The following is a 15958-nucleotide window of genomic DNA, read 5'->3' as shown; positions in this document are numbered from 1 at the left end:
GGCGATAAACACTCCTCTCCGTAGGCAAGGACAGCCTCTCCCCACTTCCCCCCTCTCCTGACCCACATCCCGCCCCCACCCCTCAACTTCGCTGCCTGGGGAGCCCCAGGCCCCGTCCGTCACGCGCTCCTCACCCGCTCTGCTATCGACCTGGCCCCGTCTCAGCTGAGGCTGTCCTTCCACGGTCCCCGGGGGCCTCTGAGCCCAGTGGCCTGAGTCGCCTCCTCTAGGCTCAGTGGCCCTTCCCGCACCAGTAGATCCGGGTCGGGACCTGCTGAAGCCAGGAGCCAGCAGCCGGCACCGGGGGACAGTGAGCAGCCAGGCTGCCACCCGCTCTCCTGGTCTGGCCCCCGGGGGCCCAGCCGGGCTTTGTGTCCTGGCCCGAAATCTCCTGCAGTTTAGGAACCGCTTTTCCTACAGCTTCCCTTAGCTCCAGCTACTGCAGTGGGTCCCCTGTAAGCTCAAAAGTCCTTCGAATGGGACAGAATTTGCTTGCGTGGATGCCTGGGAGAGGGCTCTGGCACCCGAGGCCCCACAGGAAAAGACTGGCAGGTTCCAGGCATCTGTGGCCTGTCTGTGTGTGGCCTCCAGGGACCGTCCTAAGGCAGGATGGACTGACTCGGCACGTGGGCGGCCATCACTGCAGCCACCACAGCTGGCCTGCCCTGGATGCCCTGCCCTTGCACACGAAGTGAAGTCACCTCTCTGAGCTTACAGCAGAGGAGGGACAAGAACGCAGAGACGGTGCCCACAGCCCTGAGGACCCGCAGGAGGCCCGGCACGGGAGGCGGGCACGGTCAGGTGGGCGCCCAGGCTGAGTGCTGTCCTCACACGCCAACCTGAGGTCGCCCTGGGCGTGCATCCCCCCCAGAAGGATGAGTGCAGGGCCTTTGTGTATAGATGAGCGAGTGCAAGGGGGTGGGCAGCGTGGTGCTGTCCTCCACACCCTGCCCAGGCAGCCCCGATGGGCACCAAGGGCTCCCCCCAGGGACAGCAGTGCCATATGCCCAGACACCAGAGCCAGGTGGGCCAAGACCCCTCGGGCCCCTCTCAGACCCCCATGCTGGAGGGAGGGCGCTGCTATGCTGGGCAAAGCCACCCGCTGGGACCCTCCCAAGTGTAGCACGCGAGCACTCAGCACCTCTTGGTCGCTTGCTGACTGAGTTCCTGGTGGGACAGCACAGAGCGGGGCCTGCCTCTCTGGAGGTGCCCAGTCCAGCCCTCCTGGCTCCATCCAGGAACTCTGGGGTTGCACGTGTGGTGGTGGGTGAGGGTGGCTGGCCAGGGCCTCCAGGTCCCGCTGCCCCCAGCTCCAGGCGGGCACAGGGCCGGCCATGCGAGACCCCCTGCTGGAGGCAGGCCAGTCGGCTCACAGGCGGGGCCCCAAGGCCCTTCCGTCCCTGGCCCCAGGATGTGGGACGGGAGCCTCCCTCAGGACCATACGCACAGTGGGGCTGGGGCAAAGGGGGTGTGAGGTGTCACTGACTCCAGAGAAACCCAAGCAGGCACCTGAGAGCAGGGTTCTAACGTAGGTCTAGTGATGGGAAAACGTGTGGACCACACACAGACTTGTGCACAAACACACGTACGCCCCATACACACACACATCCTCAGCCACACACAGCACGCAGGGCTGATGGCACCAGGCTGGCTCTGGATGCTTGGTCTACACACAGGTCAGCATCCACCCTGGCTCAGGAGGGCAGGGGAGTGGAGAACCGGGTTTGGGGGCAGGCGTGCTGGGCTGTGGCCACAGAGGCTGCTGGCAGACGACCGCCTGCCCCTCTCGGGCCCCCACAGCCTCCCCACGCCATTTAGTCTCCACTGAAAAGCAAAGCTTCTGGAAAGAATGATTTTTAAGGTATCATTGGTCACACCTGAGAGTGAATGAGTTTATCAGCTCTTTCCTGAGAGTGGGGAGGGGGCACAGGACGGCTTGGCCAGGGCAGCAGGTAGGGCATGAAGGGGAGCAAGGCAGGTCCTGGGAGCGGCTCCTCCAGCCTGGCAGGTGGCGCAGGGACGGTGGGGGCCAGCCTGGGAGAGGTGCACGGAGACACCGGTGCAACCCGACAGCCCCAAGGAGGAAGAGCAGGAGTCGGTGTGGACAGGGTGGCGAGGCTGTGTGCAGACGCGCAGTGCCCGCAGCCGGACAAGGCACAGGGCACACCTGCCCCCACAGGGGTGTGGGGAAGATGCCGGCCAAGCCACGGGGCACACCTGCCCCAGAGGGGCGGAGAGGATGCCGGCCAGGGTCCTCCCAGGTCCAAGGCGGAAAGCGGGCAGGAGAGGCAACTGGCATGGCTGCTGGCCTGAGACTGGCTCCTCACACCTGCAGTGGGACCGAGAGTCGTTAGGACAAGGGGGGTCCTGGGGTGGGGCAGGGACGCTCCCTTTTCCCCAGGCCTCCCATGCTGGGCAGAGCCCAGGCCTGCAGTGGAGGAGTGGGCGCCTACCGGCCCGTGTTCTCCAGGGACAGCCACCCCAGCCCCTGGGCCCCCACACACCTCGGCACCCAGCGGGGGCTCTGGCTTCTTCCTCCACTGGGGCCTCCTGCCAGCTGCCGACTCTCTCTGCGTCTCCTGGTTCTGGGTATCAGGACAGAGACCGGGCTCAGGCTGCCACAGAGCCCCCTGGCCCGCCCCTTCCTGGGGGAGGACCCCAGGCCCTCCTCCTTCCACCCTCTGACCCACAGGCTTCCCCACAGCCGTCCCGCGTGCAGAGCATCTCCACTGCGCTCGGGGCTGTCCCTCCCCTGACGGGTCATCCCACTACCACAGGCCTGCAGGGAGACCGGGGGCAGAGGGGCACGCACAGTACCTGCGGGCCCTGCTGTGCTGACTCCTGGGTCCTGCTGATCCATAGGTTGAGCCGCGACGTCACCACCCCTGAGAGCTGCAAGTTCTCCTGAGAAGAGAGCTCCCACCTTGGGGCCGGGCTGGCATCTCCAGAGGGCCCCCCTCACCACATCCACACAGCCAGGCCATGGGACCCTCCCCTGAAGCTGTGTGCACAGCTGGGCTGGGGGCTCAGCAACAGGCATGGCTGGGCCCTTGAGTCCGCCAGACAGATGCAGGAAAGCATGGAGCTGTCCTGCAGTCCCCAGGCTCCAGCTCTGCAGATCCCAGGCTCAGCGGCCTGCAGATGCCTGGCGGGCCAGAGTCACTCACCTTGCGGCTGGAAGCTGGGCCCTCTCGGCTCTGGCCCACCAGCTCTTTCTCGAAGAGGTGGCGCTTGCTGGCGACATCCACAGGAGCCACGAGGAACTCAGTGCGGGACGGGCTTGCACCCTTGACAGACTCTGATCTCTGGGAGCAGAGAGCACAGGCTGTGACCCTGGAGGGTGAGGGCCCTGGCATGCCCAGCACACTCCAGGGACCAGCCCACTCACCTGGATGGCTGAGTGGTATCGCTCCAGCTTCGGGCCTAATTTGACTGAGCTGGCTGGGAGCCTCACACTGGCACTGCAGGGCAGGAAGACAGGGCAAGACAAAGCAGGTGAGGCCCTGCCCGCCCACAGGACACCAGGCCTGCCCCTGTGCCCCACCTCACTCTGGCGAAGAGAATGCAGCCTTTGTATACAGACTGTGGGCACTCCCTGTCCTCCCAAGACACAGTCCATTCAACAGGACACCCCAGGCCAGAAATGGCTGCTGTCCCTGCCCCGTGGAGTCAGTCCCGCCTCAGACACTGCTCCCCTCTCTCCACCTTCCACCCCCCTGGCCCCCAGGCCCCCCATCCCAGATCAACCCCATCCTGCCCTCAGGCACAGGCAGCGTGAAAGGCTCATGACCTGGGTCTGATGCCCTCCTGACCCTGGCGCCCCCACCCTGCACCTCATGCTGCTGTGCCGGCCGGCTGACCTCCATGTGGACTCCGCTCCAAGCCCCTCCTTTCACCGACCCTCCATCCAGAGCTGCCTGCAGAGCTCTCCCCACCTCACGCCCCTGCCGCCCGCTGCCCTGTGCCCTCGCCCCACTCTCGCAGGCTGAGATCCCCTGACTGCAAGGGGCTCCAGCCCTCGGTTCCCATCCTGAACCCTCGGAACCTCCATGCCCCATGGTTCCTGCACGTCTCACTCTGATGCGAGGGCAGTGACCCCCTCATCTACTATGTCCCCCACGCCCGCCGGCCTCGCCCAGGACCACCGGCCTCAGTACAGTCTCGGGGCAGATGGTGCAGCCCGCATGCATGAATCCCCAGTGCTTGACTCAAACAACCCCGGTGCACCCACTCCCCCCCACCACCCGGGCACCTAGTGGCTCAGGACGGCCCCTCCCTCCCGCCCCCTCCAGGCAGCCGGGCCCTCCCCTTGCTGCACTTCGGGCCTCAGCCCCACGGCAGACGAGCCCCGGGGCCCCCAGGCCCTGACCTGCGGGTTAAGGCCACCTCTGAGCTGTCTCTCCGGGGGCTCATCTGGAAAGAGAAGGAAGGTGCCAGTGAGCGGGGTCCGTGGCAGCCACGGCCTCCACAAGGGAGGACTCAGCTCTCAGAACGCAGCCCGCCCTGGGGTCTCGCCCCCACCCTCCTCTGCACAGACCCCAGCCACACCCCCACAAAAGGCCTACCTCGGGCCTGGGGCACAGCCCCTCCCATCAAGCCAGGTCAAGAGACACCCCCCTCGATGCCCCCAGATCTTCTCAGGGTGCCTCCTGCCTACCTCCCCACTGCCCCGAGCCCTGCAGTGAGGGGCCCACGGCAGCCAGGCTCACCCTGAAGGAGATAGTGCGGGGGCTGGAGCGCTGCAGGGCGCTGCTGAAGGTGGGCGAGGCCCGTGTCGGCGAGGGGGCCTCGGGCTCAGCCTCCATGCTGGGGGTCCTCACCTGGACAGAGCAGGGGGTGAGTCACGCAGGAAGACAGGCGGCCTGGAGCCCCCGCAGGCCGGCTCACCCCAGCAGCCACGGTGGCAGCAGGCCAGTCCTCTGCTCCCACCCACTGCCTCGGCTGTGGGGGTGCAGCCACAGGCCCAGGGCCCAGCCAGCGGACAGGGCTTCCGGGGCGGGGGGCTTCTAGAAGCATCTGAGGCTTCCCTGGAGTCTGGGTCTGGGATGAGGGTGTGGTGTGGGTGCAAGGTGAGACCGCAGCCCAGCCCCCTGTCCTGCGGGCAGCAGAGCAGGCGGGGAGAGGAGACACAGCTGGGGCTGGCCTGGAGGGAGGAAGACAGGAGACAGGGAGGCAGCCAGAGACACCGGGAGGACAGAGAGGCGGGGGGCACCACACACCTGCAGAGTGACGGGCGGGAGGCTGCCAGCCCGGGACAGAGGCCCCACCGAGGACTCGGGCTCCTTCTCAGGCCCAGCACCCCCAGCACCCCGCTGCCCCCTGGGGCTGGATGGGCACTCCACTGAGGCTGGGTGCTCCCGGGCCAGGGGCCGCGTTGGGGCCATGGCCCTGCCTAGGGCCGGCTGCGTCTCGGGGGCCGGGGTCTTCTCGAAGATAGTGGCTTTCTCAGACACGAGTCTCTTCTCTGAGATGCTGGCTTTGTCTAGAACCGCCCTCTTTCCTGAGAAGGCTCTCTCCTCCAGCACAGTGATCTTCTGGGACACGGAGCATTTACTGGGGCTGGGGGTCTCAGGGTCCAGGCTCGCTTCCGGCTCAAGTGTCTTCCCTGCAGCAGACGGCTTCTCGGAGCCCGCAGGCGCCTTGCCCGCCAGGCCCCCCTCTTCTGTGGAGCCGCGCTGCGGGCTCAGTCTCCGACCGGACGTCGACTGCACCTGCTCCTCGGGCGCCGGGGGCAACTGCCTGGCCTCAGGCAGCTCCGGGACGGGGGCCTCCCGGCGCCTCTGCCTCCGTTCCTGCCGCGTCCTCAGGACGGCCCGGACATCCTCCTCATCTCTGGGGTCTGCGGCCGGTGGCCGGGGCCCCTCTGCTTCCTCCACGCTCAGCAGTCTGAGTCGGAAGGGAGATGGCGGGAGACAGTCAGAAACGGGAGAGACCCCGGGAGCACCTGACCCAGGGGGAGGCCTCAGGGCGCCTCGTGCCCTCCCAACCCCTTGAACCACTGTCCCTTAAATCAGGATCGCTTTCATCTGCTTTACCCATCAGGCCTCCAAGGTATCATCTGAACAAAGCACTGCTGCTGCTGCTAAGTCGCTTCAGTCGTGTCCGACTCTGTGCGACCCCAGAGACGGCAGCCCACCAGGGTCCCCTGTCCCTGGGATTCTCCAGGCAAGAACACTGGGGTGGGTTGCCATTTCCTTCTCCAATGCATGAAAGTGAAAAGTGAAAGTGAAGTCACTCAGTCATGTCCGACTCTTAGCGACCCCATGGACTGCAGCCCACCAGGCTCCTCCGTCCATAGGATTTTCCAGGCAAGAGTACTGGAGTGGGGTGCCATTGCCTTCTCCGGAACAAAGCACAAGAGGCTTTAAAAAAAAAATTTATAAACGCCTGTAAGGTACAACCACTCCATGTTCAACAAACACCTCTCCTGTGTCAGGCCCTGCCACTTACAGATGTCAAGCAGAGACGGGCAGGGAGCTGGCCCGAGTCACACGGTGACGGGCAGGAAGCCAGCAGTGGTACCCAGGCCTCCGCGCCTCCGCAGCCACGTGGGTGCAGCGCCGGCTGCACGCCTCGCAGCCCCCTCTCCAGGAGCCAGGGAGCAGCACACGAAGCTGCCCCAAACCCGGCCTGCAGCAGAGGGGCCCCTCCTGCGCCTCCACCCGCCCACCTGCAACTTGGGGGAGTCCACTCGCAGGCTGAGCCCGCTGCCAAATCTGCAATCTGGGCTCGTTTGGAGACGAGAGGAGACGCGTCCCCCGAGTGGGCCCCGTCCCTGTGGACAGGCGTGTCGTGGTGCTCAGCCTCGGGGCTGGTGGTCAGACCAGCGGCACCTCCTTCCTGTCAGAGACCACGGGGGTCCGCTAGCAGGAGGGGTCTGGGCTGAAGGGGCATGGTCGGCCCAGGGCCTGATGACCCCCAGGCCCTGCCCCCGGTGCTCGAGCCGTGCACTCTCTGACAGCTGCCTACCCATGAGCCAGGTTAGCACCCTCTCAGGAGCGTGGAAGGATGAGCTATGCTTATAAAATGCCCAGCAAGAGCGGCCCAGCTCACCCACACTGGTCCTGACTGCTGTCCTGACCAGAGTGGGGCCCGCAGAAAGTCAGCCCGCTCCCCAGGCAGGGGCGGCTAGTCCATCCTCAGTGGGGTCCCGCCTCCCACCCACACCTCTCGGGGGCCAGCGGGTCCTCGTCCCGGGCAGGTGGGTCCTCGTCGTCCGTGGCAGAGCTCAGGTTCCGGTGTCGCCGCCGGCGTTCTCGCTCCTGTTCCTCCTCATCCTCCAGGGTCCACTGCCGGGTCAGGCTGGGGGGACAGGGGGTCAGCGCAGCCTCAGGGTGATGCCCAGAGCGTCCCGGTGGCCGACACTGGGGGGAGGGGGGCGGCGGGCCGGACTTCACCCTGCACCCCCACTGGAACAGGGGGTCTACTCGCCGGGGTGCCCCACATCCCCACTGCGATGGGGGCCCACCTGCCTGGGCACCCCAGCACCCCCACTGGAATGGGGGCCCACCCACCTAGGCACCCCCCGCACCCCCACTGGAATGGGGTCCACCCACCTGGGTGCCCCCACACCCCCACTGGAACGGGGGTCCACCCACCTGGGCGCCCCCGCACCCCCACTGGAACGGGGGTCCACCCTGCCTGGGCGCCCAGAGATGTGGCAGGGTGGTCACTGCTCAGCCCGAAGGAGGCAGGTGAACCTGGCAGAGCCCAGCTTTGATCTGAGGCTCTTAGATGAACAGTTACTGAGAAACATCCCAGCTCCCCAGCTCCCCCAGGACGTCCCAGCCCCCAGACAGAGATCCCAGATGAACCAGCCATCCCCAAAGGGGAACCCAGGATCGCTTCCCTCACCACCCAGGCGCTCCGTCAGCTTCCTTCACCTCTGAAAACCAGCCTTCCCGTGGGCAGGAGCGAGGGGCACAGCCGGCCTCTGGCCCCCGGTCACTCTCCCAGCCACAGTCACTCACAGTCACTCTCATACCGGTCCCCCTCATAGCCACCCCCCGGACCCCGCCTTCCACCATCCCGCCTCCAGCCCCATGTCCCTACAGCACCCTGCCCCAGCCTCCCACCAGTCATCCTCACCCACCTGCCCGCGCACCTACCTCCCCCCAGCGCCCCACCCCATTCTAGCCAAAGAGCAAAGAATCTCTGAGGAACCAAGCTGGGCCAGCCTCCCACTGGGAACTGTGGGGTCACAGAAACCCACCCGCCAAATACAGAGACAGGGAAGTGAGCCCCACTCTGCACCAGGAGGGAAAGGTCTGGACTTCAGAGGAGGGACAGGACGGCCAGGAGGCCGGGGGCGGGGCCTGCGGGGGAGGGAGGCAGAGCTTCCCGAGGGGCCACAGGAGAAGCTCCGGGCCCTGTGAGCCGAGGGTACCGTCCAGCACTGTCCGGGCCCCGATGAGAAGGGTCCGGGGAAGGCTGCCCTCTCGCCTCCCAGCATCACTGCAGGGTAGTAAGGCCCCGTCCTGGTCAGCGCCTGTTCCCCAGCCTCTCCGCTGCCCTGTTCCTACCGTGGCCTCGCCTGCCTCTACAGAGCCTCACATGCAACCACGGAAGAAGTATCATGGGAGGAGCAGGCACGTTTCTAGGGGGAAACCCACAAATTTTATCAACTGAATGACATAAAACCTATCTAAAAAGCTTCCTAAAGGAAAGAGCCCCCAGCCCCTGGGGAAACTTCTGCAGGGCCAGGTCAGACAGCCTGCTTGATCCCCCCACCTAAGGGGGAGTCACTTCCCTGCACCTCCCCAGTCCTCCTCCCTAAAAGCGGCAGGAGCCACACCACCACCCTGACCTGTTCAGGCCCAGCATCATGTTCGTTGACCTGGTGTTTAGTAAACCCATTTTTTGAGCAGGATCTACATACAAGCGGGTTCCAGGGCTCCCCTGCTCATGAACAAAAGGACAGGAGGGACCAAGGACAAGGGGTGGCAGTGCCAGAGGGGATGGAGCCCCGAGGAGCCGGGTGTGCTGGCAGAGCAGGAGCCCAGGCCTGGCTGGGATGTGCGGCAGTGGTGGGGGACACGACTCAGCAGAAGGGGCGACAGGGCAGGTCCCTGGGGACCAAGGGAGACGTGGGTTCACTCTGTGTGTGGGGAGCCACCAGGAGACTTAAGTGATGGACTCAGGACACAATTTGAAGGCAGAGTCCACTGGGTTTGCTGGGGGGCTGGATGGAGATGGGGGGCCAGCAAGGAAACGAGAAAAATGAAGGAAAGCGGGCTTGAGCAGCTCCTGGTGGTGCTTTCAGAAGGCTGGGGGCCTTCGGGGAGAGAGGGGTTCAGTGCGATGTCTGCAGCAGTGGTCGGGGAGGAGGGGCAGGAGGACGTGAAGGCTGAGGAGACACTCGACGGAGGAGGGAGGAGCCAGCCTGGTGGACCGCAGGAAGGGGATGTGCTGGCACTGCAGGAGGGGGCCCACCAGGGCAGTGCTGGGCAAAGAGGCTCCAAGACCCTTAGAAAGAGCCCGACTGGACAAGAGACAACCAGGGGGCTCCAGAAGGAGGAGCTGGTGACGCCCAGCATCTGAGAAGGGTTAACAAAAAGCTGTGTCAGAGATTTGCAAACAAAGTGTGGAGAGCTTGTCCCACGGGGAGAGAAAAGGCCATGGGACAGGGTGCATCCACCACGGTGCCCAGAACATGCCGGCCACCAAATGTGGCACCAGGTACAGGGGGCAGGGCGCTCCTCCTCGCGGGGTCACCAGAGCTCTGCCTGACCCATGGGAGCACAGAGGGGCAGCAAACCCTAGGCCCCACACTGGCACCTGCCCACACCTGGCCATCAGGCATGCTGGCAGTGCAGACCTCAGTGCCCCTGCCTGTCAGGGCTCGACTCCCCCTGAGTGGATGGGAAGGGCTCCAGCCCAGGCCCCACGGCCTTGATCACGGGTGGAAACCGGACTACCCCAGGCCTCTGCCATCACTCACTCCATGGGAACCCACGGCCCCTCCAGCCAGGCCCCGATACCCTCGTCCAGTTGAGAAAGGCCCCCTGCACGTGGCTTCCCCTGGGTCCACACATTCAGCCCTTCCCCTGTGGACCCTCCCTCGAGTCCACAGTTTGGGGTCAGCCATGCACTGCAGAGATGAGAGACCACCCCCTGCAGGGAGACTGGCCCACGGGGACAGGACTCCCCCGCACACCTGTGGCCAGGTAGGGATGGAATGCACAGGATTCCTTGGGCCTGAGCAAGCCTGTTCCCACATAGGCGGCTCAGCCCTCAGGGGAGCTGCTGGTTTGTCAGTGGAACCTGGGTCAGACAGCGTCGGAGCCTAGTCTCAGGGAAGTGACTCACCCCAGGCAGCTCCTTGCCCGGAGGGTGTCAGCCCAGGAGTCCTGAAGTGACCCCCAGCTGCACATCAAGACCCCTCTGCTCACCTTGGTGATGTGGCCACCCACCCCCACCACACCCCCAGCCCAAGAGAAACGTTATCTCCACCAACAAAGAGCGACCCTCCTTAAGAGAAGGAAGAGAGAGAAGGACAGGCTCCCAGAGGGGCAGGTAAAACAGTAAAAGCCCAGGAATGAATATACGGTACCCAAAGGCCCAGGGCAGTGCCAAAGAACGTTCAAACTTCTGGACAATTGCATTCATTCCACATGCTGCTAAGGTTATGCTCAAAATCCTTCAAGTTAGGCTTCAACAGGACGTGAACTGTGAACTTCCAGATTGCGAAACTAGGTTTAGAAAAGACAGAGGAACCAGAGATCAAATTACCAACATCCGCTGGATCATAAAGAAAGAAAGGGAATTTCAGAAAAACATCTACTTCTGCTTCATTGACTACGCTAAAGACTTTGACTGTGTGGATCACGACAAACTGTGGAAAATTCTTTAAGACATGGGAATACCAGACCACGTTACCTGCCTCCTGAGAAATCTGGATGCAGGTCAGGAAGCAACAGTTAGAACTGGACATGGAACAATGGACTGGTTCAAAATTGGGAAAGGAGTACAGCAAGGCTGTATATTATCACCCTTATAACTTATATGCAGACTACATCATGCAAAATGCAGCTAGATGAATCCCAAGCTGGAATCAAGATTGCCGGGAGAACTATCAACAACCTCAGATATGCAGATGACACCACCCTTATGGCAGAAAGTGAAGAGGAACTAAAAAGCCTCTTGATGAAAGTGAAAGAGGAGAGTGAAAAAACTGGCTTAAAACTCAACATTCAGAAAACTAAAATCACAGCATAAAGGGTGGAAGGAGCGACAGAATTTATTTTCTTGGGCTCCAAAATCACTGTGGACGGTGACTGCAGCCAATAAATTAAAAGATGCTTGCTCCTTAGAAGGAAAGCTGTAACAAACCTAGATAGTGCATTGAAAAACAAAGACATCACTTTGCCAACGAAGGTCCATATAGTCAAAGTTATGATTTTTCCAGTAGTCATTAATGGATGTGAGAGTTGGACCATAAAGAAGGCTGAGCACCAAAAAATTATGCCTTTGAATTATGGTGCTGGAGAAGACTCTTGAGTGTCTCTTGGACAGCAAGGAAATCAAACCAGTCCGTCCTGAAGGGAATCAACCCTGAATATTCATTGGAAGGACCAATGTTGAAGCTGAAGCTCCAATACTTTGGCCACCTGATGGGAAGAGCCAACTTATTGAAAAATATCCTGATGCTGGGAAAGATTGAAGGCAGGAGGAGAAGGGAACAACAGAGGATGAGATGGTTGGATGGCATCACCGACTCAATGGACATGAGTTTGAGTAAGCTCCGGGAGTTGGTGATGGACAGGGAGGCCTGGCCTGCTGCAGTCCATGGGGTCGCAAAGACATGACTGAGGGACTGAACCGCAAAGGGCCCAGAGCAGCGCTCAGCACTCAGAAGCACACGTGTTGGTGAATACAGTGACCAGTACACCAATAAAGGAAGCGGTGAGGGCGCTGACGTGTGCCTAGATGGCACCGGATGCCCACAGGTGCCACTGACAGGAGGTGCCACTGACACGAGGTGCCACTGACAGGAGGTGCCACTGACAGGAGGCCCCACCACCTTGAGGAATGCGGGGGGCAGGGGGAGGTGGGGCACCTCCATTCTGCAGATGAGGCTTCCAAGGCTCACAGGATCAACAAGGTACCCAAGGCAGGGTGGCCAGTAAAAGAAGGAGCTGAGGTTCCCAGCCAGGGCAGCGTGTTAACCACAAGGCCTAGTGCCAGGAAGGACGCCCAGGGAGGCTCCACCTTCTCAGGAGCCCAGGAGCTGAGCAGTCAGAGGGAGTGGGGTGCTTGGGAGGGGCCGGAATGTGTGGGACTCCCCAGCCCGGCTTGAGCTCTGGTGCAGGCTGGGGAAGCAGGTCTGGGGAGACCCAGCGGCCAACAGCTTGTCCTTTAGAGTGCCAGGGTCAGTGCACGCTGACACCCGGGGAGGTCCCAGCCACAGCCACCAGCTGAAGCCCCAGCAGCTGCCCCCACACCTCCCCCTCGCCAGGCCTGCCAGCCCCCACACTCCATCCTTAGAGGAAGGGATCTGTTCCCTTCTGTGGTTCGGGAAACTCCCTGCCCACTGTGCAGGGGAGAGCCAGTTCGGCTCCCTGCCCCAGGCCCTTCTTCCTGAGTCTGCCCTGCCCATGGTCAGCAGCTGAGGGCAGGGGTATCCCTGCGGACAAGTTGACCAGCAGAACCCTTCCTTCCTAAGGGAATCGCACACAGAAATCTGCTGTGTGAGAGGTCAGGGCTCAGCTGCCTGGGGAGGGTTCGCAGGGGAGGGCACAGGGCTGCCCCAGGGCATTCCGTGGAGGCCCAGGCTCAAAGGGCAGGATGTGCAGACCTTGGGAGGGGAAGAACGGGTGCAGGCCTGACACCAGGCCCTGTGACCCGGGGCCAGTGAGCTGCCCAAGGGGAGCCAGCCTCCCCAGGCGAGGGGCCACTGTGGGTGGTCAGTGAGGTCCCCTCCAGCCCTGACGGTCTAGGGAGAGGTGCCAGGGAGAACCAAGCAGCTTGGGAGGTGGCAGGGCTGTGGGAGGCCGGGCGGGGAAATGATTAACCCCCAGCCGCTCTGTCCTGGGCACTCGACCCACCCTCACCCCCCGCGGACAGGCCCGCCCCGCCTCACCGGGAGGAGAGGGCTGGGTGCCAGGTGCCCATCCAGGGCTGGGCGTCTGCATTTCGACCTAGCGCCAAGGATGGGGGGCCCGCTGGCCCTCCGCTGCCCACTTGGGCCCTGCCTGGAGCCACCCTCCTCACCCCTTCCTCAGTGCCCCCCACCCTCGCCTTGGAAGCTCGGTTGACAGTGACTCACAGCCCTTCCTTCTGCCAGCTGGGGCTTGTTCCCAGGAGTGGGGCGGAGGGTCCCGGCTCCAGCTGCCTCCTGGGCAAGCTGCGGCTGCCCAGGGCACTGGGGAGGCAGGGCAGCTTCCCCAGGGCACTCGACCCCACCCCTACAGCCACAGGAGCCTGGGGCCTCTGAGCAGAGAGCCAGCGAAGACGAGACCCTGCACCGTCATCCTCAATGGACATCTGAGTGGACGCGAACGCCCAAACAGCAACGTCAGAACCTCCCACCCACCCAGACTTCTCCGCACTACACAAGGCCCACACGTGCCTGTGCACACACACACACACACACACACACACACACACACACACACACACACACGAACACAGACAGGCCCCGCCTGGAAACACAGACACTCCCGCATCAGACCCACAGGCAGAGTCCAAGACCTTGACTGCCAGCCCCACCCTCTGCACAGACCCTCCCTGGGTGTGACTGGCCTCTGAGACGCTGGGCCCCCATCCAGAGCACCGAGTGCCTCCTTTCTTGGGGCGTATCCTCCTCTCTCCAGACCCCACAGGCCTCTGCTGCAGAGCAGTGAGGACAGAGAGTCCAGGGGGACCCCAGCCCTGGGGGGGTGCGGCCATGGGGGCGTCCCTGGAGCTTGGGGCCCTTGGGGGTGGGGGGAGGGGACAGTCAAGGTCCTGATGGGAGGGGCTGCCCACACCTGCAAAGGCAGCCTGGCCTCATCACCCAAAAGTCCGCCTGGGGCCAATTTCTACCAGCAACAGCCTTTGGGTCAAGGAGTAGGGACTCAGCTCCTGCCCATCCACTACATGGGCCTCAGTCTTCTGTGGATGGCGTGGGGGGGGGGGGGGTCAGGAGATGCTCTTGGGGGGACCCCAAGAGAAGTTCAGGGGTCACCAATCGCATGAGGGTGCTGCTTTCTGGACACCCACCCCCCCCAGGCTTCTCTGACCCTGTCCCCAGACCCTTTGAAGGCCCTGCTCATGAGTGAAGACTGAAGCGCAGAGAGGGAGAGCGCCAGGCGTGAGGTTTCCCAGCCCCAACAGCACCCCGAAACGCTGTGCCCAGAGCCTGAGCCTCATCCCTGGGAGGGCACCTGCCTGCTCGGCCTACTCACTGACCCTGTGAGGCAGTGCGGCCGCCTCCTCCCGGGAGGGGCCTCTCAGACTCTCCAGAGAAAGACAGGCAGTCAGGGGCGGCTCAGAAGCTGAGACTCGGCCGTTTACCTCCTGAACGCCTCCCCAGCCCTCAGAGCGGCCTCTCCGGGCTGGACAGCCCTCCGCAGGCAGCCTGCTCCGGCCTGCGTCCCCAAGGAGGAAGAGGGCCGGAACCCCGGGGGCTGCGCGGCATGGCCCCGACTCTGTGGCCCCCGGAGCAGTCAGGACCCCGACTCACCTGGACAGAGCCGCCCAGCTTTTCCTGCTGACCGACATGCCGCCAGACCGCCGAGCGTCCCGTCCGCTCCGCGCCGCCCCGCGCCCCGCCCGCGGCGCAGGTTGGCTCACCTGGCCTCTTATCCCGGGCCGCGCCCGCGCAGCCGCGCAGCCGCACCGCCTGCCGCCTCGGATTGGCCTGCGGGTGGGGACGTTGCGGACAGAGCCTCCCCGGTCCCCACCCCGGCCTCCCAGCCCAGCGCCCTAGACCGGTCGCCACACCGAGGGACAGACGGACGGATGGACGGGCGTACAGGCGCACAGGCCGCGCAGGGCGGGGCGGCCGCCCAGGGTGGGGACCGAGACTTCCTGCTCGGAACCTGTCGAACCAGCCCGCCGGGCCGCCCCCTCCCGCGGGTGCCCGACCGGGAGTGGGGTGCCCCGGGTCAAGCCCGCTCTCCGCCCGCCGACCGGCTCGACCACGCGAAACCCATCTGGGAAGCGGGCGGGCAGGCGCGCGTCTTGGGTCCGGATCCAGAGCTCTCCCGAGGAGCGCGCGGGACGCGGAAAACTGCGGGCACGCCCCGTGCAAAGCCCGCCCCTCCAGAAAGAAGAGCCGGGATCCCTTCTGCACACGCAGCGCTCAGGGCTCCGAAGAAGCCAAGGCTTCGGAGGTGCCCTCGGACTTTGGGCTGGCGGGGCAGGGGGTTGAACCCGGCCGGCTTCCCCCTCCCCCCGCTCCCCCTCGGGGAACAGAGAACAGGGGAGTAGTGCGAGAATTCTGGAGCGAGTGAAGTACCACCTGGCTCCCTTTAGGTGCACGTCCCGCTGCGTGCGCCTCCCATCCAACAGGACCTCAGGGGACCGGGGAGGATCAGTGCCTAGCAGGGGAATCTTGTCTTCCCTGTGAATCAGAACTGTTGCGGCTCCCAGGGGAAAGAGGTGCAACCCCCGACACCAGTAGAAGAAGACGGGACGGGGGAGGGGGGGAGTAGGAGGACTGGAAATGACGTGGCCTGCTGGGTCTCGCTGGCCAGCCTGGTCCCCTTGGGGCGCTGATCCGGAGCTGGTGGTCTCTACAGTGCCTCCCAGCTCTGAGATCCCCAGTGAAGGGCAAGCCTGCTGCTTGGGAGCAAGGAAGAGGGGGTGGCAACAACCTGGCCCCTGCATGCTGGGACTCGGGGCCACCTCTTCTGGGGCGCCTGCTGTCCCCAGGGACCCAGAAAATGTCCTTCCCTTGGTTTGTCAACTGAGAAAGAAAAGTAACCCGTGTCGTTGGGAGCCCAGCCCTTCCAGGGACGCTCCGTGAAGCCAG

General features: G+C 63.8%; 1 protein-coding gene across 3 annotated transcripts; it reads right to left on the bottom strand.

The window, feature by feature from the left end:
* Window positions 1-1878: 1878 nt before the first annotated feature.
* On the bottom strand, window positions 1879-15143 carry LAD1 (ladinin 1). 3 transcript variants are annotated; one of them, XM_070768826.1, is made up of 10 exons: window positions 14666-15143; window positions 7168-7302; window positions 5220-5886; window positions 4710-4820; window positions 4370-4413; window positions 3389-3461; window positions 3168-3305; window positions 2818-2904; window positions 2505-2585; window positions 1879-2329 (listed from the first exon to the last, which is right to left on the bottom strand). In XM_070768826.1, the coding sequence occupies exons 1-10, from the start codon at window positions 14701-14703 to the stop codon at window positions 2324-2326; spliced, it is 1380 nt and encodes a 459-aa protein (XP_070624927.1). In that variant the 5' UTR covers window positions 14704-15143; the 3' UTR covers window positions 1879-2323. The 3 variants fall into 3 exon arrangements, with proteins under 3 accessions (XP_070624927.1, XP_070624929.1, XP_070624928.1); XM_070768828.1 differs by lacking the exons at window positions 7168-7302; window positions 14666-15143 and adding exons at window positions 6036-6362; window positions 6451-7161; XM_070768827.1 differs by lacking the exons at window positions 7168-7302; window positions 14666-15143 and adding an exon at window positions 6036-7161.
* Window positions 15144-15958: the final 815 nt, after the last annotated feature.

This window comes from Bos indicus, chromosome 16 (genome assembly GCF_029378745.1).
Source record: "Bos indicus isolate NIAB-ARS_2022 breed Sahiwal x Tharparkar chromosome 16, NIAB-ARS_B.indTharparkar_mat_pri_1.0, whole genome shotgun sequence".
Taxonomy (NCBI): Eukaryota; Metazoa; Chordata; class Mammalia; order Artiodactyla; family Bovidae; genus Bos; species Bos indicus.
Note: the sequence above shows the minus strand (reverse complement) of the source record. Positions and strands in the feature narration are given on the sequence as shown.

What these genes read in the sequence shown, in the direction of transcription:
- LAD1 (XM_070768826.1), bottom strand. Translation starts at nt 14,703, where the DNA reads ATGTCGGTCAGCAGGAAAAGCTGGGCGGCTCTGTCCAG. An exon ending in GATACCACTCAGCCATCCAG is followed by an intron (nt 3,306 to 3,388) that starts GTGAGTGGGCTG and finishes CTCTGCTCCCAG; the next exon opens with AGATCAGAGTCTGTCAAGGG. An exon ending in GCCCAGCTTCCAGCCGCAAG is followed by an intron (nt 2,905 to 3,167) that starts GTGAGTGACTCT and finishes CTCTCTTCTCAG; the next exon opens with GAGAACTTGCAGCTCTCAGG.